Genomic DNA, 15,611 nt, shown 5'->3' on the forward strand with positions numbered 1-15,611 from the left:
GGGCACACAGCCTTATTCTACATACTGCAAATATTGCGCTCATAATATACAGTGGCTATGCTGTGAAGCCCACTCTGTAGATGGGCTCTACTGATGTACCAAGATGGTAGCCAGGGGGTCAGGCCACTTGGCGATCGCTCCATTTAAATGTCGCTGTTAGTGATTGACAGCGGCATCAAAATGGTGCTGATCATAGCTAGCTCGGATCGCTGCTCTTACAGGCAGATGGCAGCTGTGTACTACAGCCTGCATCTGCCCATTATAGAGGTCATATATATGTCATAGGTCAATGAATGGGAGAAACTTTATCTTTTTAGATCTGCTGTCGAAATACATCTGATCCAGCCAAACCAGATCTCTTGTTTTGTACTGATGAGGAGTAAAATCCCCAAAACACTTGTCTGTAAATTGTCATCACCATACCTCGTACTTTTTAGACTTGCAGATTGATTTTTAAATTCCCCAATACTTGTTATGTGTGGACTTGATGCGATTTATGTAAGAGAGGACAAAAGTTTTGTAAGAGGGCTAGTTTTAGTGGAATCACTCCCTGTTATTTCCTCGCTCTGTTTTGCTGATCCCGGCTTTCAGTTGTCTTGACAGTCGGTGAGTGCTCTCGATGAGTCTGGATTTGGATGTCAGGGCTGGATTATTTATGACCTCACTCTTTGTTTTCTAACAAAAGAGAATTTTTTTTTTTTAATACAGAAAGACTTGAAATCCTCGGAGCTGGAGAACAAGTAAACAAGTTCTGAGAACTGGATCACATTACGTCGCAGCCCCAGGGCCCGAATGTGGGAAGAAATAGTTTGTGCTTCCACACATTTGCAGGAACATTTAACCAGGCAAAAACAACATTGCTCACTGCCACTTTTTATGTGTTTGACTCTGTATTTGCAGAGTTCAGTGTAAACTTGTAGGGTTTTGGAATTTCCAACTCCTATAACTGCTGGTTTATTTTACTGTATCAATGTCATTGACAGCTGAGTGTCACAGCTGGTCTTGTGCCATTCCTATCCCTTTTGTTTTTGGTAATTTTTTTTTACTCTTAAAATAAACATTGGTGGCCACTTCAAAGCATCTATTTAATAGCACGTCACCTGAGTTACACTGACAAGCAAAAGGGTAACAATGTATTGAACCTTTGACTTTCTGGCTCCATATCTCACCATCCACTACAGCTTTCAGTGTGATACTACCTTCACTTTATAGACCATCATCTTGGATATCTCGTATATAAATTTGTCTTACAACTATTGAGCATATGATTAGTTATGCAGATTCTTGTCATTTCACTGCATTGTTACCGTTTTGCTCCTAAAAATCTAAATTTAACCTTTTGGCTTTCAACACTGCCTGAATCCTTCTGGTCATGATCGCATATCTCTACTACACATTCTCAATGTTGGTGCATACTGATCAACTCACTTGGGTATGTATACAGCTTTTTCTTTAACTCTATCCACAAGTGTTTGATTGAGTTGAGGTCTAGGGACTGTGGGGGCCAATCCAGCACCCCTACTTCATTGTCATTTAACCATTTTTTTTCTCCAATCTCGCCATATGCTTTGAGTTGTTGTCCTGCTGGAACACTGTCATCCTTTTCATCGCCACAGTACTGGAGTATACGAAGTCACTCGTCTTGTAAGGTACTAACATACAGCTCAGTATTGAGACCATCATCATTACTGGTCAAGAATCCAACACCTTGGTTGTGCAACACCCCCATATCATCAGGGTTCCTCCACTGAACTTGACAGTTCCTTCAGTTTCTCGATCATTTTCTCTTGTTTCTTCCAGACCCATTTGCACCCATTAGAGCCTAGTCGATTTTATTTTGTCTCATCACTTCAAATCACCCGTTTCCAATATTTTACAGTGCACTTTTTTTTGCAAACTTGAGCTTTCACTTCTTCTGATGCTAGTGAAGTCGAGGCTTCTCCACCTATTTTTGGGCCACCATTCCAGAATTGTGTAACGTGTGTCGCACCGTGTTTGCATGGACGTCTGTGATATCACTATTACGTTGCATATGAGCTGCCGCCACTGCCGTGTTTGTTGCGTCAGACCTGATAGACCTTGAGAAGAGCTTGTTGACGCCAATATTTTGCCCGGACGTCCACCTCTTGGCTTTTGAATGGATGAACGGGCTTTATTTCGTATTCTTCCTACTGTCATGGCCTCACATGATGTAGTTTGACAATTTTTGTGGTTGAGAGACTGCTATATAATGCTGTTTCTCTTTTTTTTTTTAGAAAAGCTTCTTCATGGCTACTACTTTATTCAAGCCAGTAATTTTTGTGAATCAACCCAATAAAACACTGAGCTATTAACCCCTTCACCCCGGGCAGTTTTCTGATTTTCCCTTTTTTTTTTTTGTCCCCCTTCTTCCGAGAGCCGTAACTTTCTGGCTTATTTTTTGCATCACGTGCTGACGTTTTTTTAACTGTACCATTTTTGCGCAGATGCTATGTTTTGATCGCCTGTTATTGCATTTTGCGCAAAATTTGCAGCAACCAAAAAACTTAATTTTGGTGTTTGTAATTTTTTTGCCGCTACACCGTTTACAGATTAGATATTAATTGATTTTATATTTTGATCGGGCATTTCTGAACGTGGCGATAACAAATATGTGTGTAATTTTTTTTAACCCTTTAATTTTCAATAGAGTGAATGGGAGGTGATTTGAATTTTTAATTTTTTTTTAATTTTTTAATACTTTTCTTTTAACTTTTGTTTTTATTTATTTTTTTTCATTTTACTAGTCCCTCTAGGAGACTAAAGGATCAGCAGTCTGATCGCTTGTTCATTTCTGTAGATCACAGCTGCACAGCTCTGAATTGCTGAAAAGCTACTTTCCTCTCACACACTGCGCTCTGCCGGCAGTAAGATTAAGTGACTCATGATGAATTGCATACGTGACCCTGTGCTACCATGGCAACCATCGGCGCCACATGATCACATCATGTGACTTCTGATGGCGGCGGGTGAGAGTGCGCTTACTGCTGTGGGCATTTATGTTGTGCTGTCACATTTTGACAGTGTGATCTAGGGGGTTAACAGGCGCAGGTGGATCGTGTATCCACTCGTGCCTGGGAGGCACACATGTCAGCTGTTCAAGTCAGCTTACGTGCAGGGATCACCGTGGCAGCCAGCGGTGATCACTCTGACACGATTCATGACGTATCCAGTACGTCATGTGTCGTGAATGTGAGAACAGGTTGTAATTTGTAGTGTACAGGAAGAAAAACCTGGAGCAACAGATTAACAATGCAGTGACATGACAAGAATCTGCATAACTAATCATATGCTAAATAGTTGCAAATCAGATTTATGTATGAGATAGCCAAGAGGATTACCTATAGGCCGGGGCCACACGGGGCACTAGTGTGATGCTCGCATGACACTCTGCTCGTGCTAGCAGCACAGCAGGAGCCGAGTGTCATGCTAGTATCCATGCGACTGAGGTCCGACTGTGCAAGCGGACCTCAGCTGCGGGGGGCGGGCCGTCGCTGCGGAGGAGCGGGCCAGTGCTGCGGAGGGGAGGGAGGGATTTCTCTCCCTCTCCCCTCGTAGCCGGCTATTGCCATTCTCGCCCTGCACTTGCGGTATACCCGAGTACTGCGAGTGCAGTGCGATTTTTCTCTCGCCCCATTCACTTGAATAGGTGCGAGAGAATAGAGTCTCGCATTACACCCGCAGCATGCTGTGATTGTTTTGTTTTCTCGGTCTGATTAGGGCTGAGAAAATAATCGCTCATCTACGCTGACACACAGGCTAATATTGGTCCGAGTGGAATGCGATGTTTTATCGCACTCCACTCACACCGATTTTCTCGCCGTGTGGCTTAGGCCATAAAATGAAGGTAGTCTCACGCTCAAAGCTGTAGTGGATGATGAGAAATAAAGCCTGAAAATGAAAAGTTCAAATCATTGTTACCCTTTTGCTTTTCAGTGTACAATAAAATTGTGCTAACGCTGCAATTATCTGATTCTTCATAAAGAATGTAATCTATAGTGCAACTGAGCAAGGTCAGCACATTACTAGCGATCACCTATTGATTTATTTTTGTTTCTTCTTCTATCATGGTGCCTTATGAAGCAATGTCAGGTATAATGCAGGATGCAGGATATAATCACCTGACCCAGCACATACAATATTCAACTTAACTTTTTATCAGTATACTGATGTGTATTTGGTTCTCGCACATATTGGAGCTCCACAAACGTTTTTGACCCTTTGAGGATTGTATTATACAAGACATCTTAAAGAAATGTCATATCTGGAATAAGATGTTAACAGAAGTTCTATTAAACGGTTGTCTCATCCCAAACTTTTTTTTTTTTAATGTTCCCACTCTTGGCATCCCCAGCAAACCGCTGATATAGTATTACAACGGTCCTCATGTAGATGGTTGTCTTATAACATAAGGATGGCTTGGGTTCACCAGTATAATATGCAGTTTGTGCGAGGAGATGCTGTACAGGGGACTTCCCCCTGATGTTCACATTCACCGGTAAGACATATGACAATTCGCCTTTTAAGGGGGTTATCTGGAGCCTTTTTTACTTTTACCTATGAGACTAAGAACTTACATGTGGGTAGTTGCTTACTACCTGCCTGTCCTACCCAGTGGTTATCTTTGCTGGCTAAGAGCGGCCACGGACCACTGCTGCCGGCGATTCGCCTGCTCTCGGTGACGTCACGTAGACAGAGCAGCTCCTTCTCTATCGCTCTGCTCTGGTGATGGGGGTCTCAGCCTATGTCTTCTGGTCAACATCCAGCTCCTGGCTGCCGAATTGTCAATTAGCATGACATTGCCAATGACGCCCCATGAGCAAAGTGGAAAAGGAGGCATTTACCGTGGTAGAGCTGCTGACCTCACTGGTTGGCCGTCGACGTTACGCCAGCGACACAACCAGTGCTAGACACGGGGAGGATCGGTGTAGACTCACTGGGGGATGGGAAGTATAAAGTAGTTGAGGAGTTTGTTTTTTTTTTTTTGTTTTTTTTTTAAATACCAAAATGTTGGGACAAAAGCATCCTGAAAAAGGACAATCCCTTTAAAGGTAGATGGTACTTGTCAGAATACCAATCAGATGGCTTCCCAGCAGAACGTTACCCAGACAATCACTTCCGTTACTGGCTTGTTGTCTCCCATGGTGCATCATTGTACCCTCTCTTCCCCAGGTAAAGGCCCGTTCACACAGACCTAATGCAGTCTTTGGTACATATGATGGTAGTGCCAGTGCAGTAACGTGTGGAGCAGTCGGAGGATGATGATTTGTCCTTGATGATGTACAGTACTTTGCTATACATTGATCTCCCAATAATTAATTCGATGTCTCTATATGTGATGCCCGTGTTGTGGAGATTGGATGCGGCTCTTCTCATCACCTCTGTTTGCTCTTTGCAGTGAGATACGGAGATGGATTGTATGACTCCTACATGAGGCTCGACCAGGCGGCAGCGCAGGATGCTGCAGGGGAAAAAGAGAGCCCCTCCGCCCTCCCCTCCATCGGAAGACTCGCTGTAAGTAACATGTCACTTTGCTTTACCCTTGCTGTCCTTTCATCGCCACTTGATTTATTTATGGTGTCACTTCAGCTTGTTTGGCACAGTTAAGGTTTTCACGTTCCAAGCTGGTATCTGACTTCACGGTGACCTACGGAGCGGACTAAGGTGACAAATTAAATGTAAAATTAATTATGTTTGGCATGTTAATGCTATGAAGGCCAGGCCAATGCGATATGATTTCACATGTTTTGTATGTGAGCTAAATGCTCAGGTTGGATCACATCACACCTCTGTAATCCTCGCTCTCCGTGCTGTGGTATTGGGGTGAGGTTGGCATTTGGAGGCCAATCAGCAAGTCCCGCACCTGTCGCTCTGGCGTGTTTTGTCATTGACACTTCCCAAGCCACTGTTTTGCAAGATATATATGCATCATATGTGCGTCATGTACATGTTATTGTTATCATTCATACCCAGTACCAGAATATTAGGCCTTATGTATAGAAACTACTGCAGCCAGTTAGATTGCAGCTCTCATTTTTGGAAAGCCAGTTGACACGTAAGAGACGGGACCTGATTTGTGGCATGGGATGAGCCTCCTGTAGGTTTTTGTTTTGTTTTTTTTTTTACATGAGACCTAAATAATGGCGGTGAATGAGGATCACTTAATTTCTAGCTTTCATCTGATTCTTCTGGTCAAGTTGAGCTATTGGATGAAGATCCATTGAAATGGTGGATCATTGGGTCCCCCGAGGCTGTATGCCCTATTAAATGTCACAGGGTACACTTTTATGAGCCAGATCGGAGAGGCTGCCATTTACGTATTAATGGGCCACCATTCATCGGAGAGGCTGCCATGGAATACTATGCTTTTGGCTGGCCACTGATAGGGGTAGTCTGGCATCAAAAAAATGTCCAACTTCAAAAGTCACAGGTTGAAGAAGAGAAGAAGTACATAACCCTTGGTTTTGTTTTACATTAAAGTGTAACCGTCATTTAAAGTTTTATCTGATAAATTAATAGTACTCATGATAATAAGCAACTTTTGTAATATATCTTACCAGACAAATCTTCTTTCTCCTCCTATATTGATCTTTCACTTTAAGTTCATGGGTAAATTCTGTAGTCAATAAAGACACGTTTTCCCATTACTGAGGGAGAACAGTTTGTTCTTATAAGATTCTATGGAAGGAGGAGCTACCAAGGACATTCTACTGCAAGTTCTCCTGAAAGACAGTTCCAGTTCTCCATAGAGCATTCTGAGCACCAACTGCCATCTCCTATCTCCGGAATGGGGAATTCTTCACTGAATACAGATTTTTATTTGTGAATTGAAAATTTAGAGAATGTGGGATCAGTTCAGGAGGAGACAGAGGATTTCTATAATAAGAAATATTACAAAGTTTCTTATTTTCATGTGCACTATTGATTTGTGAAAAAAAAATATAATACAATCGTGACTCTGTAATGGCTCATATTTAAATGTGTATAAAAGTAATTAAAAGGAAAGGAAGGAATAGTGTTGTGGGTCAAATAGGGCTGTCCATAGTGTTTGAGTAGATCATCTGCAAGCAGTGTAAGTCTGGCCATACACGTGAGATAGCCGTCAGGCGCCAGCCGTCTCAGCCAATACTCCCATACACAGGAGGCCTCACTCGGCTGAGTGCTTCTGTGTTCTCTATGAGAAAGCCACCAACTAATACGTCGGTCAGCTACTTATCTCAGGGAGAACAATGCGATTGGCAGTCCAAACTTGGACATCCTGATTGACATCTCTGCTGACCGTCAGTCGGCTGGCATCCCTATACACATTAGACTGTCACTGGCATCCCTATACACATTAGACTGTCAGCCAAACCCGTCAATATCGGCTGGTTCAGCCGACATTTGTCTAGTTTGTATGGGGCCTGAAAGAGTTATTCTCATCTCCAACATCCTATCCAAATATGTAGTAGGTATAATAATATTAGCAAATATAGCTAATTAGAAATGTAGTATAGTTCTCCTGATATAGCCATGTCTCTTACGTCATGTGCAGGGCATTGCAGCTCAGCCATCCATGGTTACATCCACTCATATTGTGACAGTTAGTTTCACAGTATTGAAGGTAGACTTAAGTCCATCAAGTTCAACCCATGACCTAGCCTAACATGTTGCTCGTGGTCGTAACCATGGACACCTAAGCTGCAATGCCCTACACATGAGGTAAGTGACATGGCTATATCAGAACTATACTACATTTCTAATTGGAGGTGTTTGCTAATATTATTATAATTACACCTACTACATATTGGGATAGGATCTTTTGTTGATGGGAATAACCCTTTTAAGTGTACTATAGTCCAATCAATATAGAAATCATGCTGTCTATATGGGCTGTACTGCTGAGGTCTGTGATTGGGTGCAACGTTGATGTGAGCTGTCAATGTGAGCTCACCGCTGCAGCCAAACACTGGAGCAGCGGCAGAAAGCTGGCAGTGGACCCGGGGAGAGTGAGCAGTATCCGATTGTATGGCATGTTGTAGGAAACGTTTAAGGATCACTTTTCTAAAATGTAAAAAAATCTTTCTAATAAATTTCAAACCTGAGTTGGAGGCTTTACAACATAGGAATCTGGCGCATCGTAGTGGGGCTGTCCTGCTATGGGATCTTGCAGTGCTATTCTGTGGGAGGTTGTTCTCCTTTACTATAGATGTTCTCTTCTTTCATTGTTTGCCTTTGCTTTCGCTACATTAGTTACACAACTAAGGAGGAACATCTGGTTTAGATTACTTTATAAAAATTGGAAGAAACCTGGTCCTCGTCCCATAGGCTCCGCTTGGATCCAACATAAACAGGTTCTTCAGAGAGGAATGGGAGTGTTCGGGTGCGTTCCTGCGTGAGTATATAGCACATTTACAGGATATCTATAGTAGAAATTCTAAAGTTTGGCTTTTTTTTTTTTTTTTTTGGAGTAGCAAATTTTCCCATTTGGGGACCCCTGTGTATAGATCGGAGGGCCTTCCTGCAATTTAACATTTATACTCATTAAAAAAAAAAGAAAAACAACTGTCCCATATAGCTTGTCCTAGAGGCACGTGATTTAGTATAGTGCAGTGTTAGCCATTTCACAGTTCATTAGCAGTAGGACAACTCTGGAGCAGTAACTGACACCACCGTGTGTATGTGTTTCCATGGGGAGATTCTCTAGCTTTTTAGCTTGTGCCAGAAGCCACATTGTCGAGAGAACCTCTGCTAGACGTGTGCCAAGGCAACATTGTGTGTATTTGGCCCGGTAGTCGTTCACTGCCCTGCAATTTGAGAGCAGTGATGTCATATGGCATCAGGAACCTGCCTACGTTCCCCAGAAGATCTGGTGGGTAATTCTGAAAAGCCTGATTGCAGGAGGAACCTTGCCTACAGAGGTCTTACCAACGTTACTGCTCAGAATGTGTCAGCTCTTAAGAAATACCTGGAGGTGGGGGTTTAAGCATGTTAGCTCAAAGTCTAACTAAAGTAAGACTTTGGAAAGATTGATAAAAATGTAATTTCCCCTTTCTTTAACCAGGCATGAGGAAGTGCTAAAAGGGGAATTCCACTAAAAAACGTTCCTCCAGAGCGATCACATCATCAGCGGGTGACATAAGTATTGAACACCTTACTAGCTTTCTAAGTAAACATATTTCTAAAGGTCCCATTGACATGAATGTCTTGACAGATGTCGGTAATCACCCATCCGATCCACACAGGCAAAGAAATTAAACCACAGATGTCCATAAATTATGTGTAATAATGACAAATGACTTGAGGAAAAAGTATTAAGCACGCTTTCTGAAATTTATATAATACTTCCTACAAAATGCCTCTGTTGGTGATTACAGCTTCAAGACGTCTCCTGTGTGGAGAAACTAGTTACATGCATTGCTCAGATGTGATTTTGGGCCATTCTTCCACACAAACACTCATCAAATCCTGAAGGTTCCTTGTGCTCCTTGTATGAACTCCGAGCTTTTAGTTCCTTTTTTAAATTTTCTATTGGATTCAGGACAGGTGATTGGCTGAACTATTCTAGCAGCTTTGTTTTCTTTCTGTGAATGCAATTGAGTTTCCTTGGCTGAAGAATTCTGATTGTTTTGCTGAAATGTCCACCCTCGTTTTATCTTCATCTTCCTGATAGATGGCAGCAGACTTTTATCAAGATTGTCTCATTACATTTGTCCATTCATCTTTTCCTCAATTCTAACAAGTTTGCTAGTGCTGTATGCTGAGAAACAGCCCCACACCATGATGTTCTCACTTCCAAACTTCACTGGTGGCATGGTGTTAAAGGCCTGCAAACATGATGTGTATTATGCATCCAAAGAGTTCAATTTTGGCCTCATTTGACCAGACTTGTTCTCCTAGTAATTCACAGGATTGTATAAATGTTGTTGAGCAAATGTTAAATGGGCTTGAACATGTTTTTTGTTCAGCAATGGAGTCTTGTGTGGGGGGGGCGTGCATACAGGCCTTAGAGGCTGAGTGCATTACTTCTTGTTTTCATTGAAACATCTGTATGTGTTGGATCCAGGTCTTTTTTTGTAGCTCTCCACAGGTGTTCCTTGGCTCTTGGACCACTCTTTTTTCTTGATTTTTATTCCTTTGTCTAAAATCTTGCGGGGAACACTTGGTCATAGCTGGTGTTTGGTCATATTATGTTTACACTTTTGGATTATGGCCCCAACAGTGCGCATTGGAACCTTCAGTATGTATAGAAACTCTTCTGTAACCAATGCTGTCAGTATGTTTTGCAACAGTAAGGTTGTGAAGGCCTTGAGACAGCTCACTGATTTTACCCACATGAGATGTTTCTTGTGTGGCACCTTGGTAATGAGACACCTTTTCATAGGTCATGGATTGAAACAGCTGATATCATTTTTCACTAAATGGCAGGATTGCTTTCTAATTACTTATAGATTTCATGTGGTGTCATGACTCTTAATTAGTGATGGGTGGATCCGGACTGTAAAAGTCTGGGTCTGCGTGGGTTCAAAAGTACCATCTGTATCCCTCATACATACCCCCGCCCACCGTCAGTCCCCATATCTCTGGTTGCAGTCAGACGCGCCCCCACACTGTGTGACAGCATGTCTGACTGCAGCCAATCACAGACTCTGTGCTCGTCTCTATTGTTGTAAAACTAAATAAATATATTGGCATAGGGTCCCCCCGTATTATGATACCCAGCACAGATAAAGCATATGGCTAAAGACTGCAGCCCCCAGCCGTATCTTATCCCAGTACTTATATTGGCTGTGTATCAAAATAAGAGAGACAGCATGCGGCTTTCTTGAATTATTTAAATAAATAATTTAAAAAAACGGTGTGGTTTCCTTCCCTCCCTCTCCCTTAATTTTGATACCCAGCCATGATAAAGCCAACAGTTGGGGGCTGGTATTCTCAGGCTGGGGATAACCCATGCTTAATGGGCCCCTCCAGCCTAAAAATAGCAGCCTGCAGCGACCTAGGATGATCGCATCCATTAGATGCAACATTCCTGGAACTATTCCCGGCTCATCCAGATAGCCCTGGTGCGGTGGCAATTCCCCCTTCATAGAGATTAAGTCTGGGAGGGGATCTATCAGTCTTCTGAAGTGAGTATCCCTCACGGCAGAAGAGTATTTGTGGCACTTCAGTAAGTAGTGGGCGATCGTTTGACTTCTTGAGTTTGGGAGCTGCGTGATTTTGGAAACCTACTGTGTGATGCCTAGAGATAAGACAGCCTCTGCCAGACCGTCTTCCCCCCATGTACATATATTTTTGGATTTCATAAATGCATCAACTATTTTCACTGTTGAACAACAACTTTTATATGTTTAGGATTGTTCTAGTTGATTTCATGTTCTCCACTAAGGCCAGTTCTGTATATTTCGGCTATTTCAATCAGTTACACTCACAGCTCGCCTTATTCAGACTGGCATCTCTCGGCTCTGTGATCTGCACGAGTGCAAATCCATCTGTAAGAAGTGTTTTTAATTCCACTGCTGCCAGAGGCCATCCGCTCTCATTACTGATCACATTCCAAATTTGTTCTCATGAGTTCCCCGGAAACAGAGGATGCAGAGATGTTTTACATTGCATTGTATGATATTGGTAGATTATTTTGGGATACAGTCTTTTTGTTAGGCTTTTTCAAGGTACACATCACTCATTAGACATTTGCACATTGACAGAGATATTTAATATTCAGTATGTGTACATTCATTGGGCCATGTGATGTATTACTCCACATTTTTTAGCTTTCATGTTTGGCATGAAGCGTACTGCTGCTGTCCCATGACTGTATGCACTTCCTCATGTAGCCAAACAGTAAATGCCATATAATGGTGTTATTCTCCAAAGGCCCAGTCAGTTAATTCTAGAATTGTAATATCTAATGCAGGTTACAGAGCTTTTAAAATTAAAATGAAGCCATAAAACATAAAAATACTTTGCAACAACTGATTATTTGTTTTTATTGATTACCGGTATATAACATATATGCCGCATGAGTTATCAAGGGCCGCAAAAATTTTTAAAGGGGAACTTGCATAAATACATCACCAGAACCACCATCAGTACATTAATAAATCACCAGAAGCACGTTTTAAGTATTTTAGGAGGATTTGGAGAGTTTCTGCTTCAAAAAGATCTGTGTGACACATGCCAATTTAAATTGCGTTTTTGAAGCAGACACTTACTCCTCATAAAAATACTCAAAACTTAGAGATTAAGTTTTTAACATAGCCATGAAGCACAATATAGATTGCTATATGTGTAGAAGATCAGAGCCACCATCAGTAAATGAATGCAGCACCATGCATAGTGCAGCAATCAACTGTAATGTCAGGTCCGCTTCATATATAATAGCATTGCATGAACCTACAATTCCCAGTATGTCCTTAACAATGGTAATTAGATGCTGGGAGTTGTGGTTACCATCCATCATCAGTCAGCCGACCATAAGGAACCTCAGTATTGACGGGACATTGTTAGTCTCACACATAACATTTACATCAAGGTACCTTATAGATTACATCTTCTCTGATCGGAGTACTTTCCTTACTTTTTGTCTTTAACGTAGTTCCGACACCATGATGAGATTTCATTGCCTAGAACTCGTCTCTCCAGACTTTCCTTTTCTCCGCTTTCAGCAGCACATCCAGACACCAATTAATTTAAAAATAAAAGTATCTCCTATGCTGCGCCCCTAAATAAATAATTTCCCCCTTACTATGCTTCCTGCACAAAATATCCCTCCCCTACACTGCCTTTCTCCATAATGTAGCCCCCCACTCTGTGCCTCTGAATAATTTCCCCACACACAGCCTCTCCATAATATCCCCCACAATGCCCCTCCACAATATCCCCCCCCCACTGCCACTCTCCATCATTTTGCCCCACCACACTGCTCCTCTCCATAATATTTCTCTTCCCACAGTGCTCCTCTCCATAATATTTCCCATCCACCACACACACACACACACACACACACACACACACACACACACACACACACACACACACACCCCCTATCCTATCCTATCTCCATAATACTCTCACACGCTGTCCCTCCTATGATTCCTCCCACACTACCCCTCTCTATGCTGTCCCCCCCCCACTGAGCCACTCATTAATACCCTAACCCACACTCCCCTTCTCCAAAATATATCCTCAAACTGCTCCTTTCCATATTCTCCCACTGCCCCTCACTATACTGTGCCCCCTTTCAGAATATTCCCCATAGTGTGTGTCTTGGCACACATTCAATCTTCAGCTCTTCCGCGTATCGCTTACCAGACCGACATGTCCGCTGCCTCTGTGGCGCTGGCAAGCAGCGTGATGATGGCAGCAGTGTGTTGACCTCCTCACACTGCTGCACATTGGAGCAGGGCCTGACACATTCTCTTCTGCTCTGCCTGAGGTCCAGTTCTCAGGTTTATAAATGTATTCGCGTCTGAGGGATGCCACCCGCAGACCCTATGATGTGTAGGCCTGGGTTAAAGGCTGTCATGTGTGGGTGTTATAGCATGTTGTGCATTGTACTGTACTTTAACAGTTTGTGGTCTTGTTCATAGTTTTCAGTGTGTGTGCGTGTGTATATGTATATATAATATATATTTTTTTTATATTTATACATGTTGTTTGTGAGCATTTATTATGCCTTCACGAGTGTAATAGTCTCGAATAAATCCTCAGACACCACAGATCAGTGGATTGCTGCCTGCTTGTGCTTCCTCTTCAGCCTTTTTTTGTATACATTAGTCATCATAAAACTGTCCTATATGGATTCACACATCTTCCTTTTCGGAGATGAATGTCCTTAAATGACCTCTCGAGATGTTGCATGGAATAGACGCATTGAGAAGGAATCATTTTAGACTTGTTCACATGTTCCGATTTTCCCACTGACAAAAAACCTGCAGCATTGTACCAACATAGCGAATGAGGATTTTTTTTCCTTGCAGGATTGAACCATTTAGGCTATGTGCGCACTTACCGGATTTTGCCGCGGATTTTTCGCGGATTTGCTGCATGTTTCGCTGCAGAAAATGTTCATAACATCTCTGCAGTGAATCACCAGCAAATCCTATGGAAAAAAAAAATCCTGTGCGCACTGGGCGGAATTTGACAGCTGCATGTTTTGCTGCGGGAATCCCGCAGCAAAAACAAGTGCATGTCACTTCTTTTCCGCACGTCGCTGCGGGATTTCACTCCATTGACTCCAATGTAATCATGAAATCCCGCAGGGAATAACGCAGGCAGCAAATTCTGTGCGGTTCACTGCGTTTTCCTGCGTTATTCCCTGCGGTATTTTGCGGTTTACCTCCGGTAATGTACATCACTTGCTTGCGGTTTGCAGGGAAGTGATGTCATTACAGGAAGAGGAAGCAAAGCAGAGAGTAAACACAAACACATCACAGACACACACAGACATCACAGACACATAGAACACATAGACACAGACACATAGAACACACATAGAAAGAAAACGGAAATATAGAAAAAAAAGAACGTGGGCTCCGCTGTATATTTACCGTCCAGCCGAGGTAAGCACACAGCGGCGGCCCGGTATTCTCAGCCTGGGGAGGGAGAGGGGCAGGGGTAATGTCCCCCGCCTCACTCCCCCTCCGGCAGCCGAGAATATCAGCCGCAGCTGCCCCGGGACTGTCGCATCCATTATGCGGCAGCACCGGGAGTGTCCTCGGCTCTTCCTGCCGCCGTGTAGCAGTGGCGGTCAGGGTAATATAACAAGGGGTTAATGGTGATGGGGGACCACCGCCATTAACCCCAGGCTTGATCATGGCAGCGTCTATGTGACAGCTGACATGATCAACCCGTAAGTAAAGTGAATAAAACACAGACACCAAAAATCCTTTATTTTAAATAAAACCAACAAGCCTCGTTGACCATTTTATTAACCCCTCCCGCAACAAAACTCCGGCGTAATCCACACAGCTCCGGCATAATCCACAGCTCCGACGTCCTGCACTGCTGACATCCAGCCGCGACTGTCACAGACACAGGCTGAATGCAGCAGACAGCAGAGGTAATTACCGGTCATTTCCCACGGCCGGTAATGTGAACTCACTGCCGACCGTGGGAAATGCAGCGATCTGTCATCTATCTATCTATCCCTCTATCTATCCCTCTATCTATTCTTCTGTCTCTTTATCTATCTATCTATCTATCTATCTACTATCTCAGAATTAAATGACTTTTTTTTTTTTTTTTTCAATGTGCTTTATTGCATTGAATGCAATAAAGCACATCCCAACCCGCACGCGGCAAAACCGCGGCAATACCGCGAATAATACCGCGGTAAAACCGCAGCAAACCGCATGCGGTTTTCGGGTGCGGATTCCCGCGGTTTTTTACCGCGGGTGCGGTAATCTTTGAGAGCATGCGGAATTTTCTCAAGGAAATTTCATTTCCCGGTGCGCACAGAGCCTAAAGCGTTTTTTTACAAATCTGCATCAATTCTTCTTAGCAGGTTTTTCTTCCATTTAATGCAAAGGGTAAACAATACACATGAAAATGCATCAAAAACACTGCAAAAATATAGTTGTTTTTTTTTATTCTACATGTTTGTTACCTAG

At 42.8% G+C, this 15,611-nt stretch overlaps 1 protein-coding gene across 1 annotated transcript in view; it reads left to right on the plus strand.

Moving 5' to 3' along the window:
* DYRK3 (dual specificity tyrosine phosphorylation regulated kinase 3) overlaps nucleotides 1–15,611 on the plus strand; it is a 60,397-nt gene that overhangs the window by 17,497 nt on the left and 27,289 nt on the right. The window contains exon 2 of the mRNA XM_075335708.1: nucleotides 5,417–5,532. Coding sequence (XP_075191823.1) covers nucleotides 5,417–5,532 — 116 coding nt within the window. The remainder of the gene's footprint in view (nucleotides 1–5,416; nucleotides 5,533–15,611) is intronic.

The sequence above is a fragment of the Anomaloglossus baeobatrachus genome, chromosome 2, assembly GCF_048569485.1.
Source record: "Anomaloglossus baeobatrachus isolate aAnoBae1 chromosome 2, aAnoBae1.hap1, whole genome shotgun sequence".
In the NCBI taxonomy this organism is placed as follows: Eukaryota; Metazoa; Chordata; class Amphibia; order Anura; family Aromobatidae; genus Anomaloglossus; species Anomaloglossus baeobatrachus.